General features: G+C 41.2%; 1 protein-coding gene and 1 pseudogene across 1 annotated transcript in view; one reads left to right on the top strand and one right to left on the bottom strand.

Annotated features, from left to right (window-relative positions):
• WWTR1 (WW domain containing transcription regulator 1) overlaps positions 1-22,792 on the bottom strand; it is a 143,739-nt gene that overhangs the window by 5,253 nt on the left and 115,694 nt on the right. Inside the window, exons 4-6 of the mRNA XM_033212346.1 lie at positions 20,923-21,125; positions 5,659-5,792; positions 3,846-3,958 (exon numbers count right to left, since the gene is read on the bottom strand). Of these exons, the coding sequence (XP_033068237.1) occupies positions 3,846-3,958; positions 5,659-5,792; positions 20,923-21,125 (450 nt within the window). The remainder of the gene's footprint in view (positions 1-3,845; positions 3,959-5,658; positions 5,793-20,922; positions 21,126-22,792) is intronic.
• LOC117084622 lies at positions 3,463-3,558 on the top strand (annotated as a pseudogene).

The raw sequence follows: 22,792 nt of genomic DNA, 5'->3' as shown, positions 1-22,792 counted from the left end.
GGCCAGCTTCCACCATAACGTCATTTTTTAAAAATGTGTTAAATTATCTTTGGTGCGTTACAAGTGCAGTAGCCTTCCTGAAAAGTGTGCAGTGAAGTTTCACTATTTTAAGCAAAGTTGCAGAAAGTTCACTTTAGCAATCTGTATTTTCCAAGGAGAAAAATTATATCCTTCCAAATGATGAAGGAACCATAATCCAATTTGGATTTTGGTGATAGCAGAACACAATGGCTTTTCTAGAAGTCACAAAATATCAATGACTCCTGGGCAATATTTTACAGTATTTTCATTGCTAAGGGCAGTAATCCAAAAAATTAAATCAAATTCAACAATATGACCTCAATACAGTGTTACTGATATTGAAAAACAACATAAAATAAAAAACAAAATCCAAAATAACTTTCTTCTACTTACTAGAGTGTAACAGATAAAAATGAGGCTCTAAAAAGTATCTGTTCTGAAAAACTATCTGATCTGAAGTGCTGGATGTCTTTTTTCTCTTCATCTCCAGTTAGAATCATTCATTTCTACTCATTTCCCACTTTAACTTTCAAATACTCAAAACATAATTTTTAGCCAAGCAAAATCTCTGTTTTAAAGTATTCCTAGGCCGGGTATGGTGGCTCATGCCTTTAATCCCAGCACTTTGGGAAGCCAAAGTGGGAGGATCACCTGCCTTTAATCCCAGCACTTTGGGAAGTCAAAGTGGGAGGTCAGGAGTTCAAGAACAGCCTTGCCAACATGGTGAAACCCTGTCTCTACTAAAAATACAAAAAACAACAACAAGAAGAAAATAAAACAGTGCCAGGTGTGGTGGCACACCCCTGTAATCCCAGCTACTCAGGAGACTGAGGCCCGAGACTCATTTGAACCCAGGAGGTGGAGGTTACAGTGAGCTGAGATCACACCACTGCACTCCCGCCTGGGTGACAGAATGAGACTCTGTCTCAATTAAAAAAAAAAAAAAATTCCTCTTATCCTTTCTTCTCAGGATTAAAGGCATGAGGATACTGGCTAAGCTTCTTCATTATGGTTAACAATCTTAAAATAGAGGCAGTTCTGCAATCTCATAGTAATCTTTTTGGTCTTTGCAGTTTATCCACTTAGAAAGTGGAAGAGACAAACATAAAGCAATTCTTTTTTTTTTTTTTAGATGGAGTTTCGCTCTTGTTGGCCAGGCTAGAGTGCAATGGCACAATCTCGGCTCACCGCAACCTCTGCCTCCCAGGTTCAAGCAATTCTCCTGCCTCAGCCTCCCGAGTAACTGGAATTACAGGCATGTGCCATCACGCCCAGCTAATTTTGTATTCTTAGTAGAGATGAGATTTCTCCATGCTGGTCAGGCTGGTCTTGAACTCCCAACCTCAGGTGATCCACCCTCCTCGGCCTCCCAAAGTGCTGGGATTACAGGCGTGAGCCACTGTGCCCAGCCACAAGGCAATTCTTAAAAGGGTGTGATTACTGCAGAATATTCTGGAAGGATGGATGATTTCCCAGCTTTTGCTCATGTTATTCCTTTTACTGGATCTTTGCACCAAGCCCAGCTGTTGTTTCCATGTATGTTTTGCAAATGGAGTGCTCAGCTGGCTCGTTTCCCTTCAGCATGTGGCCAGCGCATGGTCCACGGCCTGACAGATCTTTCCTAGCCACATCTGAGCTCTGCCTGCCCCCACAGCTTTCACTCATCTTGTTACTGTATAATTACATTTCTCCCCTTGAGAAGATTTATGTCCAGTTCCTACAAAGACTTCACAGAGGTGGCCCCACACTCAATGAGTTGACTCTCACTTAACCAGGTTAACCTGGCACTCTGACATTATCAAGTCCATTGTGTGCGTGACATCAGCCTTCTTACTGGAGAAGAGCACTTTGAGCTGGGCTCTGTGATCTCATGACTCACAGAGCTGTGAGGACAACTCTGCCGTGAGCATATCACTCCCACTTTATGGGTGAGAAATCTGAGGCTCACGGAGGCTATGTAACTTACCCAAAGGCACTACTAGGAATGGAGAAGCAAGGATTCAGTTCAGGCTGCCTGTTGGCTGAAACTGTGTTCTTTTCAGGACATCATTTAATTGCACATTATGGCTTCAAAATAAAACACTCCCTACTTACCCACTTGAGGTTATTTTAAAGAGACATAGAGTAGAATCCATCCTCTTTTATGGTTTTGTTTTTTTGAATGCCAAACTTAGATTTAGATCTCCTGAACTTTTTTCCTTAACTTTGTTTTTTATCCTTACTGGCTTCCTAGTGTTTAGAAGATGATAGTAAATAATTATTAAACATAGGAAGGAGCCACTTTCTAAGGCTATTCCAAAGACAGTAAAATAAATCTCACACTCAAAAAACAGAGAGAGAGAGAGAGAGAGAGAGAGATAAAGGGGTAGGGGGTTGTCGGTGGGGATGCGGAGGAGAACTGAAGTAATAAACTTGTGACTCTTCACAAGACAGTCTTTGCAATCTTCTCAACGCAAAGACGACAACCTACACGAAAGACACCCGGGGAGGAGCTTTAATTTGCTGCATTTGTAACACACCTGGCTATGAGTTTGACTCTTGGTCTTTCCAACAATTTAGATTCACAACACAAAGAGGAGCCATCTAAGAGTGGAGTGTAAAAAACCACAGGCACTATGGCAAACAATTTGGGGGAAGCAATTTTTTATTTTCAATACAAAACAATTACTTTCCTATCATCAATGATAATGGAGGAGGAACTTGCATGAATAACTCCAAATAGTGGACACCCTGCTGTCATTCATTTTTGGTTCTAGAATATCTTCTGTGAGTTTATGACTTTCAGAATTAAGTCTAGATAAGGCTAATAAGACTAATTTCAGTTTCTGCAATTATAAGTCTCACTCCTTGAGAAAAGGAGAAAAAGAAAGGTAATCAGGAAGCCTGCTGAGGCTGGACCTGAAGGATGCACAGGCTGCGGGACAAGGTAAAAGTAACCCTGACTCTCTTCTCTTTAATTGCTGAGGGAGAATGTCGTTACCATGTTGGAACTTGGAACTGACAATTTTGAATCCTCTGAGCTGCTCAACATTCCAAATGCACACTGCCAATTGCTTTTCAAATGCAGTGAATGACATGAAAAAATTTGGGTACTGGAACTATAAACCAGTGTCACTTTCCAGGAGAAAGGGTGGCCCATATACTACAACTGAAAACTAGAACAGCATGAATACCCACTGTGGAAGCATGGCAAAGCAGACAGTGGTGTCTTGATGCAATTGTGAGGAAGGGACTATATGGAGCAAAGATGAATTAAAAAAAAAAAAAAAAAACACAGAATTTAAAATCCTGTGCCCAGATGTAAAACTATACTTGTATAATCTACGAGGAAGGGGCTACAGTTTATTAATAGTGCCTGGGGGTTCAGTGGCTTTTCAGTTGTTATTTGATGTTGTTATTGAGATGGAGTGTTTCTGGTTGGATTTTAAAATTGAGATGACCGTACTCGCTTTGGCAGCACATATACTAAAACTGGAATGATAAGCATGGCCCCTGCACGAGAATGACATGTAAATTGATGAAGCATTCCATTTTTTTTTCAACATTTTTATGAACACTGGGGACTACTGGGAGTGGGGAGGAACAAGGGGTGAAAAACAAACTATTGGGTACTATGCTCACTACCTGGGTGATGAGAGCAAGTATATCCCAAACCCCAGCATCACAAAACATAACCATGTAGCAAATCTGCACGTGTACCCCCAAATATAAAATAAAAGTTGAAATTATAAAAAGAAAAGAAAAGAAAAATAAAATTGAGATGACCGAAGAGAACATTTAAAAAACACAAGCCCACTGTTAGTGCTTGCAGGCTTTGCTCCTACCTGTATCCATCTCATCCACGTTGCTGAGGAAGTCCTCCGGAGTTGTGGGGACACTGTAGCACCCTAACCCCAGACCACTGTCAGTGCTCTGCTCCCTCGAATGATATGGCCCTCTGCAGAGCAAAAGAAGAAACTTCAATGCGAGCCCACTAAATAAATCTCAAAAGTAAAACACAGTCACAAAAGCTTTAAACTAGTATAGTTGTGCCATTCTGCCCAACTTTCCAGGTTGGGGAGGAAGGAAAGTTTCAATTTTGAAATACATATCCTCATGAAAATGAAAGTAATCAGGTGTGGCCATTCACAGTGAATTGACATTGATTTCCTTTTCACCTCAAAATAACCATTTAAACACTCTTTGACATACAGAGTATGACACCATTTATGTAAAACTTAAAAAAAAAACAGAAAACAATGTAGAATATTGCTTATGGATACATACACTAAAGGTAGGAGGAGGTATAAAAGTCTGTGTGACGGGCACACACCAGTTTCTGAATAGTGGCTACCACTGGGGACAGAAGGGAAAATAAATGAGATTTCAGTGGTGGGGGGGATGGATTCAAATATTAATTGTAATATTTTATTTATTAAAAAATAAGGTTAAATGAAAATATGGCAAATCTGGGTAGCGGGTACATGGGTAATTCACATTATTCTTTGTACTTCTCTGTATTTCAAATACTTTAAAATCAACAACTTGAAGCCTCCATTACTTATTATTTCAGCTACTGTTTGTTTTTATCTCTATCTTTAATAATGTTCATAATTGTATTTGTTTGTTTGCCAGATGTCTCTGCAAGGGCAGAAGAAAAGGCATAGGACATACAGAATTGCCTTTTTTATCTGATTTAAAAACTACTTCTGCTCATGAAGATATTTCTGGCTAAATTCTCTTTCCTTTTTGCTCCTTTGTTTTAATTGCTTTTTAAATTGTGAAATTATTTTAAACTCACATAGGAGACACAGCAAGAGTACAGAGAGTTCCCATGTACCCTTCACCAGCTTCCCCAGTGATAACATCTTACATAGCATAGTGCAATTACCAAAACCAGAAACCTGACATTGTAGAATACTAATTACTAAACTATAGATCTTATTCACATTTCACCCTGAACATCATCTTTTTTTTTTTTTTTTTGAGACAGAGTTTCACTCTTGTTGCCCAGGCTGGAGTACAATGGTGCAATCTCGGCTCACCGCAACCTCCGCCCCCCGGGTTCAAGCAATTCTCCTGCCTCAGCCTCCTGAGTAGCTGGGATTGCAGGCATGCACCACCACACCCTGCTAATTTTGTATTTTCAATAGAGACAGGGTTTCTCCATGTTGGTCAGACTGGTCTCGAACTCCCGACCTCAGGTGATCCGCCTGCCTCGGCCTCCCAAAGTGCTGGGATTACAGGAATAAGCCACCGCGCCTGGCCGAACATCATCTCTTAATTGTTCTGTTCTCAACTTGCCATATGGCATGCTTTTATCCCCTGTTGGTTACATAAAACCACAAGATTCTTCCAAGTATAAGTACTAGACAACACTATCATGTTTAAAAATATACATTCATGCCCATTTTCAAATTCTTGACTAAGGGTTTACTCTATGTCCTATCACTAATTTTTTAATTTGGAAATTTTTTTAAAAGGTAGATGACTTCCCCTGCCTTTCTATTTTCTGCCAGCTCCTCCCACTTCCTCCCTTTATCCTCACCCTCAACCCTCAAGCTCTCCACCTCTTCCCAATGCAAACAAAGATAGTATTATAGTCTAGATCACATAACAAAGAGAACAAAAATAAGTGGCCCCCAAATATTAACTTACCCATTGAGGAAAGGATCTGAGCTATTATTAGTGATGGATCTCATGTCTGGGGTCATCGTGGGTGGGTTGACAGCAGCCTGAACTGGAGCAAGAGTCTCAGCTTCCATGGGGAGCTGTCGACAGAGGGCAGCTTCCTACAGAAGTAACAACAGTCAGAGTGGGAAGCAAGAGTCATTCACTCATTGTCACAAGGCATGGAGCAGAGTGTACATCACATCAAAACTTTTCACCAGGCCGGGCGCGGTGGCTCAAGCCTGTAATCCCAGCACTTTGGGAGGCCGAGACGGGCAGCTCACGAGGTCAGGAGATCGAGACCATCCTGGCAAACACGGTGAAACCCCATCTCTACTAAAAAAATACAAAAAACTAGCCAGGCAAGGTGGCGGGCGCCTGTAGTCCCAGCTACTCGGGAGGCTGAGGCAGGAGAATGGTGTGAATCCAGGAGGTGGAGCTTGCAGTGAGCTGAGATCCGGCCACTGCACTCCAGCCTGGGCCACAGAGCGAGACTCTGTCTCAAAAAAACAAAAACTTTTCACCAAAGCACTGTGTATTTACTCCCAGCAAGTCAAAATCACCAGGCAACCATTGGTATTCTTTCTTTGAAGAAAGTCTTACAGACATAAGTCACTTCACATTCACAAAGTTAATGGGAAGCTCAGTTATTATTTGACCTAAGGGCACTTACTGTTGCAATCATCCCACCCATGCAATTATTTAAACACCCAAATCATAGAAAGTCCTCTCAAAACACTTCTCAGAGACAAGGCTATTTCTATCTCAGGTTCTCAAACCAAATCTATCAATCAAAGCAATCAGATTCCTCTGGACTATAAGGTACATTCTGGTCTTTGCCACTTACAGGCCAGTAAAACTGTGGAATTACAGAGTCCAGGCTCTACATTAAATTACATCTGGCAGTTTTATGTTTACAGAGAGGAAAGCAAAACAATGAGTTGAAAGTTTACTTTGAAAAGTCAATCAGTGGCCAGGGGCGGTGGCTCATGTCCATAATCCCAGCACTTTGGGAGGTCGAGGTGGGCAGATCACTGGAGCCCACAAGTTCGAGACCAGCCTGGGCAACATGGTGAAACCTTGTCTCTACAAAAAATATAAAAATTAGCTGGGCCTGGCGTTACTTGGGAGGCTGAGGTAGGAGGAGCCCTGTGCCTGGGAGGTTGAGACTAAAGTGAGCAGAGATCACGCCACTGCACACCAGCCTGGATGACAGAGTGAGACGCTGTCTCAAAAAAAAAAAGAAAAAAAAAAAAGTCAATCCATTTGACTACTTCGTTGACTAAAATGCTGAAGATTGGGGAAACATGTAGATCCAATCCAAATCCCACAGACAAGTAACTGTTTCACAGCATATGGATTTTGTTAGAAAAAAACAAATAATATAAACATTATTTTATAAAAGCTAGCATTACATTGCCAAGGAGAGTCCATCCAAAATGCTACAAATTTACTGACTGCAATTACTTTCTCTAGGTATGATCTCCAGGAGTCTCTCTTTTTTGACAAACATAACCAGACATCAAATTCCTTTCAAGTTTGCTGCTGTTTCCAGAGAATACTTTTATGTTTACATTTGCATCCCAAACCAAGGTTAGGCCTTTCCCCATATTTATGCCTATCAGTTTCCCACTTTCCATGCTGAAGTCATTGGTCTCACTGTCCCTCAAACCGTAAAACCATGGCTACAATGGCAAACAGAACATTTAGGACTTCTAAATTACAGTATCTTTGTTAGATCTCTTCCAGCCCTAACATGCTGTGACTTTAGAGGGTAACTGCTGTCTAAACAAGTCCTAGTGAAGTCATCGGCTATAAAAATTTTCAGTTACTAGAGTTCGTTGTGCTGTTACAAACCATGAGACCTGATTGATTTAAAAAAAAAAAAACTGTATTGTTAACTTATACTGAAATAAATCTAGCTGGAAAGGGTCTCTGGCTCACTTCTGTTCATCTAAATTGCAAATAATCAAATACTTAACTAACAAATTTTATTCAGGAATCTATAAAAAGCAAACCAAAAAATGGAGATTTTTTTTGGTAAAAAGTTATTTTCATTCACCATCTAAATCTTGGAAGTGCCTTCTGAATAAACCTAGAAAAATCAAATTACTTTCCGATAGTTGTTTTTAACATGGCAGGCAGGGTGCATTAGAAACCTTATTATCCAACCAAAGTTTTCCTGAAAGCCTCAGAAGGAACAACAGGGATTGAATCTGGCATAAAAAGCCTGGACCCCACCAGTCCCCATCCCTCAAGCACACTCATATACCCTGAGCCACAGTTTGAAAAAATGTACCTCGTCAATGGTAAATTTCTAGTACTTTATTAACCATAAATGCAAGAATCTTTTGACTCACAACCTCATTATCCAAAAACATGAACTTTACTAGAATATTCCATTTTTCAACCATTATGAATAAATGTGGGAGTTTACCTCTAAACAAAGACACTTTTAATATAAAAGTTGATGAGATGGCTGTATTCCTTTCTATTTGACAAAACTTTATCAACATATGTCCTAAGAATAAAAGTTGAGGCCTGGCAGTGGCTCAAGCCTGTAATCCCAGCACTTTGGGAGGCCGAAGCGGGTGGATCACGAGGTCAGGAGATCGAGACCATCCTGGCTAACAAGGTGAAATCCCGTCTCTACTAAAAATACAAAAGTTAGCCAGGCGTGGTGGCATGCACCTGTGGTCCCAGCTACTTGGGAGGCTGAGGCAGGAGAATCGCTTGAACCCGGGAGGCAGAGGTTGCATTGAGCTGAGATTGCACCGCTGTACTTCAGCCTGGGTGATAGAGTGAGACTCTGTCTCAAAAAAAAGAATACAAGTTGAATCTGCAATTTCCAGGAGTTCTAAATTTAGATATAGTAAGAATCATTTCTGGAACTTCATGGGATAAAAAAATGCATTATATATAACACATATGAATTGTTATCTGTAATGATATATAAAATTATAAGAACAAATATCAAAAATTAGATAGAAAAGAAATAGTTCTAAACTTTCCTATTAATTTAAATTACTCCTAGCTATGTCTACTAAATAAAACAGAAAATAATGCTTGTGTGTGTCTAAATATATACATAAAATATCTAAATAAAATTTAAAGGATTATTCATGATAACCAAAGCTGAAAAACCTATACTGTATTACGGGAAATGTTTCACTGTGCCATTTCACATTTGTTCTAGCTATTTGAAATCAAAGAGAACAGAAGCTCTATTCTCCAGCCCTGATGTTTCCCTTACTACCCTGAAGACTTAACCACCAAGTCATCCTAAGGGCAAATGCTGCCTTCTGTCTGTAGGGGGCTCACAGTATCATTTTCTACCTTCAACTGACTAACAAATGAGAGAGAAATCAGAAAGGGTGTTGAATGTGCCCAGAATGACTGCCTCTTTTTTTTTTTTTTGAGATGGAGTCTCACCCTGTCACCCAGGCTGGAGTATAGTGGCGTGCTCTTGCCTCACTGCAACCTTCGCCTGCCGGGTCAAGCAAGTCTCGTGCCTCAGCCTCCTAAGTAGCTGGGACTCTCGGCATGTGCCACCACGCCCAGCTAATTTTTGTATTTTTAGTGGAGATATGGTTTCGCCATGTTGCCCATGCTGGTCTCGAACTCCTGGCCTCAAGTGATCTGCCCGCCTTGGCCTCCCAAAGTGCTGGGATTACAGGAGTTTGCCACTGCACCCGGCCTGAATAATAGTTTTGAAATACAAATTAGGCCAGTCTGAGAAAGTTATTATCTCTGATGTGCTCCCCTCCTTCACCCTCTTCCAGTCTCCCGGTTTCTCTGCTGCTCCTCCCACCTCCTGCACCTGCACCAACTGTTCCCTCTTCTTGCAAGATGTTCCTCGGATCTTCCTAAAGCTCATTCCCTCACTTAATGCCTGCCTCCTACAGATATCATCTCTTCAGAGATGCTCCTACCTCACCCCTGCCTAAAATAGCCTCACACCTGTCATTTTTCTGTCTCTTAATCTGCACTAATTTTCTTCAGTGCAACTTAGGTCTTCATTCTCTGTCTTTCCTACTAGAATGTAAGCTCCACGAGGGAAGGGGCCTTGTTTGTCATATTCACTCCTGCATTCCAACTACCTTAACAGTGCTAGGCATACACTGGGTACTTGGAAATATAAACTAAAAACATGCAATCTCACCTCGATCACGAATATGAGTGAAATAATAGCCTGTTGTACACAACCCAACTAGCCAGGTGAAGACTCCATCCTCAAGAAATGGTCCTGCTGCATTCTTTCCTGCCCCTAACATAGGATGAGCAGGAGGGCCGAGTGGTCAGGAGCTAGATGCTTGAATTGGAACCCTGGTCCTGCTATCTAACAGAAAATTATTTAGCCTTCTGTGCTTCATTTGTAAAGTGGGGATGATAATAGCACCCACCCAAAAAGGTTGCTGTGATGATAAAGCAGGATAACACTATAAGGTGCTTAGATCACATAATAAATGCTGAAGGAATTGTTATTCTTATTTCATTTTCTGAATTCCAATCTCAAAAAACCAAAATAAACAATTTTAAAAGTCACACTGTCATGTGGAACTGATCCACTTTAAGTGGTGAGAGGTTTCTTCCTGGTCAACTTTCACCTTGGAGGGATTAAACCAAAGTGTGAAATTCATAATGGTCACCAAGGCTAAGAAAACAATTTTTTCAAACGAGGGGAGGTTTATAAACCATTTTTATATAACATAAAATTTGTTCTGAATATAAATGGAGAGTAGCGAGATGTTTTATTTCACTTAAACTTTATATTACAAGTTCTGTATTTAGAACTTTAAAAATTCTAGCCTTTTTTTGAATGAAAATACTTCCTTATTTCAACTCATGAACTGAAAGAGAAAAAGAAACAGTACAAAACCCGAGGTCTGAAAATAAAAGGGGTAATCTCACCAACATGTTCCCATCCAAACAGGGGAGGGTTTTGTTTTATACTAAATTTAGGTATAAAATTAAAGCCCAGACCCAGCAGGATTTGGACTGCCACGTGACATCCACTACTCTTGCATGGGTAAAAATGAAAGGCAAACATCTGACTTAGACCTAACAGCAGCAGTCAAAATGGATGAAACTAAAGCAGCTGAAGCAAAGACAAAGACAGGCACTGGATGAAGTAAGCTTCCATGGAAACAGAGGGGTGACAATTGGCCAAGGCTGGCTGAAGGCATGACTCGAGGCCTCTGCCGCTGAGCATCGGTGGTGCAGCTGGCTTCACTCAGTGCCCCATCCTTCCTCTGCTCCTTCTAGTCGAGGCAGGAAAACAAACGTAAGCTGGCTTGTCACTCATTTCCCACTGTGCTGCAATTAAATAGGTATATTCAAAGATCCCTCCAGGGTCCCCTCTGTGTCCACCCTGCCCTCCAAACAAATCTTCAGTTTCCTAGACCAAGCTCAAAACCTACTTTCCATCTCACGAAGGAGGTCATCATTGCTTCTCTAGCTATTCCAACTGACCTCTTCCTCCAATCAACCTTCAAGTGCAAGGCTGCATCCAGGTCCCTACCCAACACTTTACCTTAACTGAAATCTTTACAAAGAGTGACCAGAGAACAATCAGGATAGAGATGCGTCAGGGCAACACATCCTATGAAGAAGCAGGGGGCTATTTACCCACAGGGAAGACTAGAAGGGCACACAGTGGCTCTCAAACTATTAATGAACTGTCACAGGAAAGAAGGAAAATCTCTTCTAGCCTAGATTTGAGGCAGATATGATGAAGGGCTTTCTAGTTATCAGCTCAGTGCAGAAACTGCCTACTTCTCAATTCTCCAGGCTATTAGCCACTGGAATTCTCAAGCAGTAGTTGGGGTTTAATGCTATTAGACATGTCCAGAGCTTGGCACCGAAAAGGCAGCATGGCACAGGAGAAAAACTGTCTTTGGAACCAGAAAGATTGGAGTTCAAATCCCAGTTCAGCTACTACATGTTGTGGCATCTTGAACTAAATTCTTAACCTTTCTTGATAGTTTGTTCATCTGAAAAAAAAAAAAAAAGGTGGTTTATAAGACTGATCTTGCTGGGATGCTATAAAGATGAGAAAGCATATTTATAATGGACCTGGTACAGTGAGGTAGTCAACAGAACAAGCTACTGATAGTGTTAAATGGTGTGGGAGGCAGAGATATTAGCTAAAAATTGCATATTGCTTACTGTGTGTGAAACACTGTTCTAAGCCCTTTAACATGTTATTTCCCATCCTGGCTAACATTGTGAAATCTTGTTTCTACTAAAAATACAAAAAAATTAGCCGGGCATGGTGGCATGTGCCTGCAGTCCCAGCTACTCGGGAGGCTGATGCAGGAGAATTGCTTGAACCCAGGAGGCGGAGGTTGCAGTGAGCCAAGGTTGCGCCACTGCACTCCAGCCTGGGCGACAGACTGAGACTCCATCTAAAAAAAAAAAGAAAGAAAAGAAAAAGAAAAAAACATGCTATTTCATCTCATCCTCATGACAACCCAGTTATCTCCATTTTACAGACAAGGAAACTGAGGCCCAGTTTGTGGCAAAGTCTCAGTGTGGCAGAGAAAGAAAAGTTGAGGTTGGCAGACCTCAAATTGTCAACCCTTTCACCTACTGGCTGTGAGAACTGGGCAAGTTACTTCATTTTTCCGAGCCTGTTTTCCCAGCTATAAAATAGAAATTCCAACCCCTCTACCTCAGACAGGTCAGAGGAAATTTTATGAAACAGCCGATTTAACTTTCCTGAACATAGTTTTCTTCCCTTGAACAGGGCAACAGAATGAACTGGACATATTCAATGATAGTTTTCAATGTATATGAGTGGAGCTCATGTCCTAGGAATTCATAACCCATCAAGCAAAGTTATAAATTCTGATTTTGGCCGGGCGTGGTGGCTCAAGCTGTAATCCCAGCACTTTGGGAGGCCGAGACGGGCGGATCACGAGGTCAGGAGATCGAGACCATCCTGACTAACACGGTGAAATCCCGTCTCTACTAAAAAATACAAAAAACTAGCCGGGCGAGGTGGCGGGCGCCTGTAGTCCCAGCTACTCGGGAGGCTGAGGCAGGAGAATGGCGTAAACCCGGGAGGCGGAGCTTGCAGTGAACTGAGGTCCAACCACTGCACTCCAGCCTGGGCCACAGAACGAGACTCCGTCTCAAAAAAAATAAAATAAAATAAAATAAAATAAAAAAATAAATAAATTCCAATTTTGAGGGCACTTTTCGGAAGGAAATCTCTCCCTGCTAACCCTGATCCAACCCTCCTCTGACTAATTTATTTTTTGTCTATGTCCAAGCTTGGGGTGGAAAGACTTGCAAAATAAGGGCTCAAGAATCTCTTGGTGAGTTTGTGGTCATCTATCTAGCTCTCTGAAGTGAGTAATTATTTATGGGTTAAAAATACCCTTTCCTAGCAGCTGGAGGACGGGTGATATGTAAAATATCTGGAGAAGTAAGGATGTGAAAGACAAATGATGATTTGTGAGCTGAAGGTGTCCCTGGAAGCAAACCTCAAACCTCCTTTTCTTCCAGGTCCTTGGCCTGCAGCTTGCCTGTGGAATAAACCAACAGAGGAGGTGAGAAAGTAAACAGCAGCTGAAAGCATCTGCAGCTCTGTCCCGCCTTGGCTGAGGGAACATTCTGCCAGCCAGCTTCTGCCCTCACCAGAATGCACTTCAAAAGGGAAACAAATGGCAATCAGCTCTTCAGAGGCTGCTCTGCTTGATTTAAGTGTGTGTGGCCAGGGACTCTACAAAAATGGAAGACTGGATTGTTTTAATTATAAAGGGTGGGGTGAGTAGGAAAAAAAAAAAAAAAGACAATATTGCGAAATCCCAGTATTAAAATAGTTATTCTGGATGCAGAGAAATTGCTTTCTCTGCCAAAACCCTGAGGGACTTCAGAGAGAGAATGCTGAATTATTTATCTTCTTTACTGGGCGGGGTGGGGTGGTAGGGGAGAGACAAAACAAAATTACTGATGTATATCTTTTTTTAATTCAGTGCCAAGGGATTCTAGAAATGCACTGTCACACTTCCCGGAGACTCTCTTTTTGAAACAACTCATCACTAATGCTCACTTGCCAGATTGTCCCTATAAAAGAACAATTGAAACTGCAACACTTTTAGGAAGGCATTTATTAAGTCTGTCATTATTATCTATGGTCTATTTGTTGCTCTTTTTACTCAGAGTGCATAAAACAAATTTGTATTATTCCACAATTGGTTTCTGCTGTCCCTTCAAATCACATTAAAGAAAACATAATTTAGATGCTCTTCTGTCTTCACTTAAAAAAAAGAAGGCTGAGGCCTGGTGCAGAGGCTCACACCTGTAATCCCAGCACTTTGGGAGGCCAAAGTGGGCAGATTACTTGAAAGCCAGGACTTCGAGACCAGCCTGGCCAACATGGCAAAACCCCGTCTCTACTAAAATACAAAAAATTAGCCAGGCACTGTCATCCCAGCTACTCAGGAGGCTGAGGCAGGAGAATCACTTGAACCTGGGAGGCGAAGGTTGCAGTGAGCCAAGATTGCGCCACTGCACTCCAGCCTGGGTGATGAAGTGAGACTGTGTCTCAAAAAGAAGAAAAAGAAAAAAAAGACTTGAATTGATACTATTATTCAACAACAAGGGCACACTGGGACATTTTGGAAAATGGATTATTTCTGGGGCTTGTAGGCAAATAAAACACTTGACACAAGCTAGAATGGAAGCACTGTGAGGGAAGGGGCTGGGTCTGTTGTTAACAGTTGCACATTTAATGCCCAGAGTATTTGTAAAACAAATATATGAATGAATGAACTTAAATAGCCAAGCTTATGTGGAGGGATTTATAGATTCACAAAATGTTAGACTACATGACCTCTGCTAACCCAGTCAAGTCTGAAACCCAATGCTATGAAATGCTTTTCTAAAATTTAAATAGTCCTCTGTTCTGAAGCAAAGGCTATGAAATAGCCCTACATTTATGCTTCATGATCTGCTCCAATATGACACTTTCCTAGCTCGCTAAATAGCTACTCTTTGCATGAAAAAAATAAATAAATAAACAGGCCTCAGAACCTTCCCGAGGCCAGTGCTGCTCACAGCCAGGTGTGTCCCCCTCCAGGAGCCCTGTCAGGATGGCTGTGCGAGGTCAGCCAGCTGGCCCGCCTGGCCTGGTGGCTGTCAAGCCCGGCAGAAATCCCACAGACCTGCCAAAAGAATTCCGAGGCCTCCCTCTTTCCTGGTCCCTGTTGCCCCAGCGACCGGAGACCAGGCTTAGTCAGCATTTTTGTTTGACAAACTGCATTCTCCTGTCCCTCAACCACCCCCCCTCCAAAAAAAAAAGGTTGAGGGTAAAAGCAGGGCTGAATTTGCTTGGGAATAATGATTTCTCTACAAGCCAGCCCCACTGAAGGGACGAGGGGGAGCTAAGGCTTTGCCACTTACTCATCTTCCAGGTTCTGGCCCTCGAGCTTAAAATCTTCCAGACAGATGGCCCCAAATCATTATATTTAAATGAATAATACACATGAAAAGAAATACTCTCTTCAGGTAAAGCCATATGCCTGTTTTCATGTCAAGGAATTGTTCTTTTAGATAAACAGGCACTGAGCAGCCTGTTTCTCAATGTCTTACCCGTGAGTACAATTTCCCATTTCATTTGGTAAAGTTGCAATCATGCCTTTCAGGATACTGAGCGAATATTGCATTGAATTTTTCAGTTGTAACAACAGAATATTCTGTAGTCATTGTGGGTGTGTGTGGGGCTCATGACTTTTAAAAATTTATGGACGGCCTGTTGTAGAAAGGATTCTAGGCGCTTGGAATGGGTACATACAAAGTCACAGCACAACTTCACGGCTGACACAGAATAAACAAATCACTTCTCAATATATTAAGAAGAGGCAACAAAACAGTATTAAAGTATGCTACCACTTTTGTTTTTTAAAAAACAAAGTAGACACATTGATACACATGATACATACAAAAAGACTAGAAAGAAATCATCAACATATTGACAGTTGCTCTTTCTAGGTGAAAGTATAGGTGATTATAATTTCCTTTTTTGTTGCTTAGTAGTTTATACATTCTGTACCATAAACATATGTTTTTGTCTTTTTGTGTGTAGCAATTAATTTTCTTTTATTATTCTTTTTGTTTACATACAGTAAAATTCACTCTTTGCGGTACACATGTCTGAGTTTTGACAAATGCATAGAATTGTGAAATAGCCGCCACAACCAAGATGCGGAACTGTGCCCCCTGCCCCACAATTCCTCAGTGCTGCCCCTTGGAGTCTCCTCTTTCTCTATTGCCAACCCTGGCAAGTGCTAATCTCTTCTCTGTCCCTATAGTTTTGCTTTTTCAGAATGTCACATAAATGGAATCATACGGGATGTAGTTTTGGGGGGAAGTCTGGCTTCTTGCACTTAGCAAAAATACTTTTTTTAATCTTAATCACAAAAGGAACTCAGTAATTTATATTTTTAATTTTTTTTTTTTTTTTTTGAGACAGAGTCTCACTTTGTTGCTCAGGCTGGAGTGCAGTGGCTCGATCTCAGCTCACTGCAACCTCCACCTCCCAGGTTCAAGTGATTCTCCTGCCTCAGCCTCCTGAGTAGCTGAGACTACCGGCACCTGCCATTACGTCTGGCTAATTTTTGTATTTTTAGTAGAGATGGGGTTTCACCATGTTGGCCAGCCTGGTCTCGAACTGCTGACCTCAAGTGATCCCCCCACCTTGGCTTCCCAAAGTGCTGGGATTACATGTGTCAGCCACCACACTTAGTCAAGAATTAAAATTTTTTTCTACTTAAAAAAAACTCAACAAAGACAATTTTAATTTCCTTTCAAAAACGAAGAGAAAGCAAACCTTCAATAAGAATTGCTTTTTTTCTAGAGTTGCCATTTCTTTGGTGAACCTGAAGGAGCCTCACAGCCTTTGGGAAATTCAATAAAAGCAAAAGAAAATTCTATCATGGACAAAAGACTTCCTTTCACAAAAAGGCACTCTTTATGCCTTCCACGGTAGATGCCTGTTGACAGTGGGAAGAGGTCTACTTTCTTGATATGGCTGTGTACTGCAGGCCTGGCGGGGTCCCCTCACCAGGATCCCCTGGTACCCCTTTACTTGGAGCGTCTGCCACATTTCAAGACAATTCATCAATGATCAGATACAAGTAGCTCAGCTCTGTTGCTACAGCAGCCAATGCTAAATTGGAGGGACCGCATTTAAGAAAATTCTCCTACTTCGGAAGATTCCTTATCAGCAGAGATAGCAAACCTTACTGGCTCTTTTGATCCTAATTCTGTAGATGGTAACAGTTTGTTGACCTGAGGGATCACTAGAAAGAAAAAGGAGTATCTGATGCTCACTTTCACAGAACTCTGCTCAGGTGCATCTGGTCTCAACTCCAGTAATAAAAGTCAAAGATGGCAGCCACTGGGGCCTATGAAGCAGGGAATGGTTTTAATTTACCCTTCTCGCCATGAATTTGGATTAGAGTTAATTATTTTTCCTTTTCTGCTAAAATACAAGTTATCCGAAGGCAGTCACGTCCCATTTACCTGTCTATTATTTTCTACTAAATAAATATTGATTGAATGAATGAAGAGATAAAGGAATGAAGGAAGGAAAAAATATGAGCTTCCATACAGAAATAATGAAGGCTCGCTTTAGAGTTGTAATCAAAGGTTCCTCAGATCCATTTTGTTAACATCCTAGCATGATTTCAATGCCAATGAGTTAACAGGTGAACCTTTGGCATTGCGGCATACATCAAATCCTGCAACGAGGACCAAACGGTTGTTTTTTTCATGGCACAACATCATCAAACTATATGCCTAGTGGAACAATGGCATAGCAGGAAGAAAACTGAAACAATATTTATATAGTATATTCTCCATAGGGACCTTTCAGATTCGTCGTATCATTCAAGAATGATAAACTATAGACAGCAGTGATAATGTATTAATAATTAGGGGATAAATTCATCTACTTATTAAATTTTGCCAGCCTCCCTTTCTACTGTAGAAAGAGAGCATAGCCTGGGGTCTTGCTCCCAGAGAGGCTCGGCTGGTAGAAGGGCAGGTAGGTCTAGGCCTACCTGCAGGGCATGGGTCCCAAGAAGACAGGCTGTGCAATTAAGGCTGCCTACAAGCAAGAGGAGAGCCAGAGTAATTACAAACTGTTCACTGAGCAAGGGATATTCAGGCAGTTGTTGACTACCCAGGACATAGGGGTAGGACAGACAGAACAAACAGAAGCCTACAGATAATCTTTAAATTTCACCAGGACCACCATTTCCCCCATCTCTCCAAATTCCTATCAGATGTTGGAAGGCAACTAAACAAGTGAGCCAAAGAGCACTTATAATTCCAGTCCATTTCCCGCTGTTGCCGTGGCTTAGGTTCAAAAAGTGAAGCAGAGAATCACCAAAAGAGTTCAAAACATCCACCAAGATGAAACACACAGTCCAAACCTGAATATTGAATAATCAGGCATCCTGGCAAATGCCCCAGAAAACTATTATAGAACACTCCAATGCCATTAATTGTATGGTCTTAAATCATATCTTTGACAATCAGGAGCATGCTGCTTCTGCATGGGGAAGAAATCTGTCATGATTAAAAAGTCTATTTAGATCTTTTCCTGTACACCATAACAAAAATAAAAAGGCATCAGAGGCCGGGCGCGGTGGCTCAAGCCTGTAATCCCAGCACTTTGGGAGGCTGAGACGGGCGGATCACGAGGTCAGGAGGTTGAGACCATCCTGGCTAACACGGTGAAACCCCGTCTCTACTAAAAAATACAAAAAACTAGCCGGGCGAGGTGGCGGGCGCCTGTAGTCCCAGCTACCCGGGAGGCTGAGGCAGGAGAATGGCGTAAACCCGGGAGGCAGAGCTTGCAGTGAGCTGAGATCTGGCCACAGCACTCCAGCCTGGGCGACAGAGTGAGACTCCGTCTCAAAAAAAAAAAAAAAAAAAAGGCATCAGAACACCAGAACCATCCACTCCACCACTCCATCTCCTCCTAACTACAAACACACACACATATACACACACACACACACACACACACACACACACAGAGTAAAGGCTGAACTACGTGAGCCTCTGTGAGCAAATCTGGACAACCTCTTCTCCTGCTTCATATACACTGCAATTGCTCACTAAGATGCAGCACAATGCCCCGCTTTCCACAGCCTCCAAGGATCAGCATTTAAGGAACTTGGTTGGCATTTCTGTAATATGAACCATCAGTACTACATCCTGGTTCAAAGGCACCTACAGCTAGAATAAAGGAAACAATTTGGGCCACTTTTCGCACTCCTTTTCAGAAATACTTTCTGTGGGAAAGAAGGAGGGGAAGCAAGAGAAAGAGAAACACACCCGCAAAAACAGAGAAGCAAGTCATTCTTTGTAGAATGGTCACATCTTTGTGTAGAAAAGAAAAAACTCACTAAAGCTCATTTAAGTACAAAACTGAGAATGTATAAAATGCTGTTGGAATACTGTTTACCCTACATTATAAAATAGAAAAATTATTCCAAATAAAATTATTATTCAAAGACAGAAAACCATTAATAATATAATTATTTCTCATCAAGAAACATGACACTATATATCTAAAATCAGTATAAACAACCGTTAGCCTGAAATAACCGTGAAAGTTCAAACATAAATCCTCAGGGTAAAAGAGACAACTGTAGTTACCTAATTATTAAGTTGTATGTCTCAAATTTGGAGGAAAGTTCAGCTGAGCAATGAAGCACAATTTATATTCATTTTCCTCATTTTCAAAGACTATATCTGAGAAATAATTTTAATTTACCATGCATTTTAAACCTCACACAATATAGATTTCTTATATCCCGGAATTTATTTGATGAGAAATACATTATTCATTTACGGAAGTCAATGTGCATTTTTGAAAGCATCAAATGTAGCTTTAAAAAAACAGCGTTTACTCTAACATGCTCAGTCCTTTGCTCCAAGAAAGTTCTCTGGAATGTTAAAACTACTTATTTCTCTGATTTCTCTAAAGTAGCAAAAGGAAGTTATTCAGTATCTTGCTTCATGTGAGTCACAAAACAAAGTCTGCAAAGTTAAAACAATAAACTGAAGCTTTTCTCCCCAAAATGTAGCCAGAAAAAAGTATGAGACCTGCAAACATGGGTTATATTAGTTTAGCAACATAGAAGAAAGAATTCTGCTCTTCCATAGACCAAGCCACTGAAACAGGGAGAGAACTGTGGGTTCTTTTAGGGATTCTCTTGTAATCGATTTTGAAGTACAGCACTGAGCCTGACCCACAGAGGGCACATGGTAACATACTCCTGAGTGACAGAATAAAAAGTGAATGAATGGAGTATGGCACAAAAGTGCCTGATTGCTGCCCAGGCATCAATCAGAGCACTCTGTTGGAGTCCATATACAAACCACTTTCCCTTCTCATTCTCCCTTCAGCTTCCCTCTTTTTCATGCTCTGTGGTGGACCAAGATTCTTTGTCATTTTTTTCGAGGAACATCCACTCCACTATCTGCTTGAATCTAGGGTAGTTCTCTGTGACTACTTTGACCAAAAGAGTATGGCAAAAGCGACTCCATGATCATTTCCAGAGCGAGGCCCCACGAAATTGGCAACTTCTACTTCCTGTCTCTTAGAATGCTTTTTCTTGAAAACCCAAGCTGCTGTGTAATAAGTACCACTACTCTGAGATCGCCACACCATAGATCCCAGGCTTTTGTTCCAGCTAAGCCCAGTCTTCCAGCAATCCTCACCATCATGCCACCCACTTAGGTAAAGCCGTCGTGAACTAGGCAGACCAACCCACCTACCAGTTGAATACCACTAAATGACCTCAGTCAATGCCATGTAGAGCAGAAGAATAGCCCCAGGTGAGCCCCTTCTAAATTCTGACCCACAAAATTGTGTGATATAACGAAATGGCTATTTAAGCAACTACATTTTGGAATAATTTGTTACACAACAACAGACTCTTGTCTCTCTACTTTCTCCTTTCTCTCCTCCTAAAGACTAGCAGTGGAAGTCAAAGGCAGCCATGCTAATACAGCTCATCCTTGTACTCTTAAACTTGATTCTGAAAATGCAGGCAGAACACTGAGAGAAGAAACTAGATTCTAATCAAGAGGCTTGGAGTAGGGCTTGGAGCCCTATTCTCTCTTTTTCTCTAGAAGCATTACCCTGAAGGTGAGCAGCTACCTATCCATCAGCTTTGGCACCAAGGCCAGGGAGCCTCCACCAGACACCATGGAAGGCCATACCTGCCTCATGAGCTCCTCTTGGCGCATTCGAATCCTTTCTCTCTCCATCTGGATTCTCTGAAGCCGCAGTTTCTGCTGCTGCTGCTGCTGAGTGGTCAGCGCATTGGGCATACTCATGAGCCCTGCGGGTGGGTTCTGAGTGGGGTGGTTCTGCTGGCTCAGGGTACTGGGGGCCATCTGCTGCTGGTGTTGGTGATTCATCACTGCAGGAGGGAAGAACATACAGATTAATGACCAGGGCCCACAATACCTTATCAAAAATAGACCATCAGAATGTTTTGTGCTTTGGAGTATAGATTCCTGAGATTCCTTCCAAAGTACTTTCCTGTTAACCATTACTGTTTAAGTAATTATTACCTTAATTCAATTCATGGAGGCTCGAATACTGGCCCCAATCCTGACTCATCTAGTCTCGGCTTTTGTTTCTGTTAAAATCTCATTTCACACTTCCCTGCCTAGAGTACACTTTAAGCCTTACATAGAACATAGTGGTCTAAAGCAAATTCCACAAAGGTTATCACAACTTATGAGATAATTTCACCAGATCATCTGTGTGTGTGTGTGTGTGTGTGCGCGTGCACGTGTATACTTTTTCAGTTCATCTGTGTGTTTATGGCAGAGGTAAGGAAGGCATGTGATCTTTGGTACACGAACCAGTGAATTGATAAGCAACATGTACCACAAAGCACCTAGATCAGGAGCTGATATATAAGGGGGACTTCACTAATCCTTTGTTTGAAAAGCATGCCACAAGGAAGCCTGAGCTATGAGCTAAACTCAGGAACAAATATCTGATTGAGAAAAAAATGCTTGTTTCTTCAAAGGGAGAAATTAGTGAGAAAAAAATTACGCAGAAGTGCTAAACATGTTGTGCCTGGATAAAGACATGAGAAATATTTTAAATTTTTAAAAAATTCTTTATTTATCTGCATTTAACAACCATACAGCATATACAACTTCACTTTACGGCCAGGAGCAATGGCTCACGCCTGTAATCCCAGCACTTTGGGAGGCCAAGGCGGGCGGATCACAAAGTCAGGAGATGGAGACCATCCTGGCCAACATGGTGAAACACTGCCTCTACTAAAATACAAAAAAATTAGCCGGACATGATGATGCATATCTGTAGTCCCAGCTACTCAGGAGACAAAGACAAAGGTAAGAGAATCACTTGAACCCGGGAGGCGGAGGTTGCAGTGAGCTGAGATCGTGCCACTGCACTCCAGCCTGGTGACAAAGCGAGACTCTGTCTCAAAAAAAAAAAAAAAAAAAAAAAAGAACTTCACTTTACAAAAATAATTTTAAAATCCTTAAACAAATTTTATAATTGGTATTTCTACAAAAATGCATTTTTAAAAGTGCTAGTTTTTCTCAAAATTGTTTACCAGTCAAATTTGCTTAACTTCTGCTGGGCAATGTCATGTAATGAAGAAAACCATGCTTTTCAGTCTATTTCCTCCTAGGTCAACATCAAAGACAAGAAGGTACAATTTTATATACTCACTTCATTTCTGAGAAAAAAATTCTCAAGTTTTGCTATATTTGGTATCACTAACTTTAAAACACTTAATAATATATGTATATTTTTATAATATTTCATATATATGTGTATGTTTTAAACATAGAGATAAGACTCACTATGTTGCCTAGACTGGTCTTGAACTCCTGGGCTCAAGCAATCCTCTCACCTTGGCCTCCCAAAGTGCTGGAATTGCAGGTGGAAGCCACCACATCCGGTGGCTTAAGTTAAATATTTTTAATCTTCAGTTTGCTATGGATATTATGTAGAAATATGATTTACAAGTAAATTTCCTTAAATGAATTTAAGTAGCTGGAACCTCGATATATTAAATGTATGTATTAAATGTAT

Source organism: Trachypithecus francoisi, unplaced genomic scaffold (assembly GCF_009764315.1).
Source record: "Trachypithecus francoisi isolate TF-2019V2 unplaced genomic scaffold, Tfra_2.0 Lachesis_group0, whole genome shotgun sequence".
NCBI classification, from domain to species: Eukaryota; Metazoa; Chordata; class Mammalia; order Primates; family Cercopithecidae; genus Trachypithecus; species Trachypithecus francoisi.
This window is presented reverse-complemented; position numbering and strand designations above follow the sequence as displayed.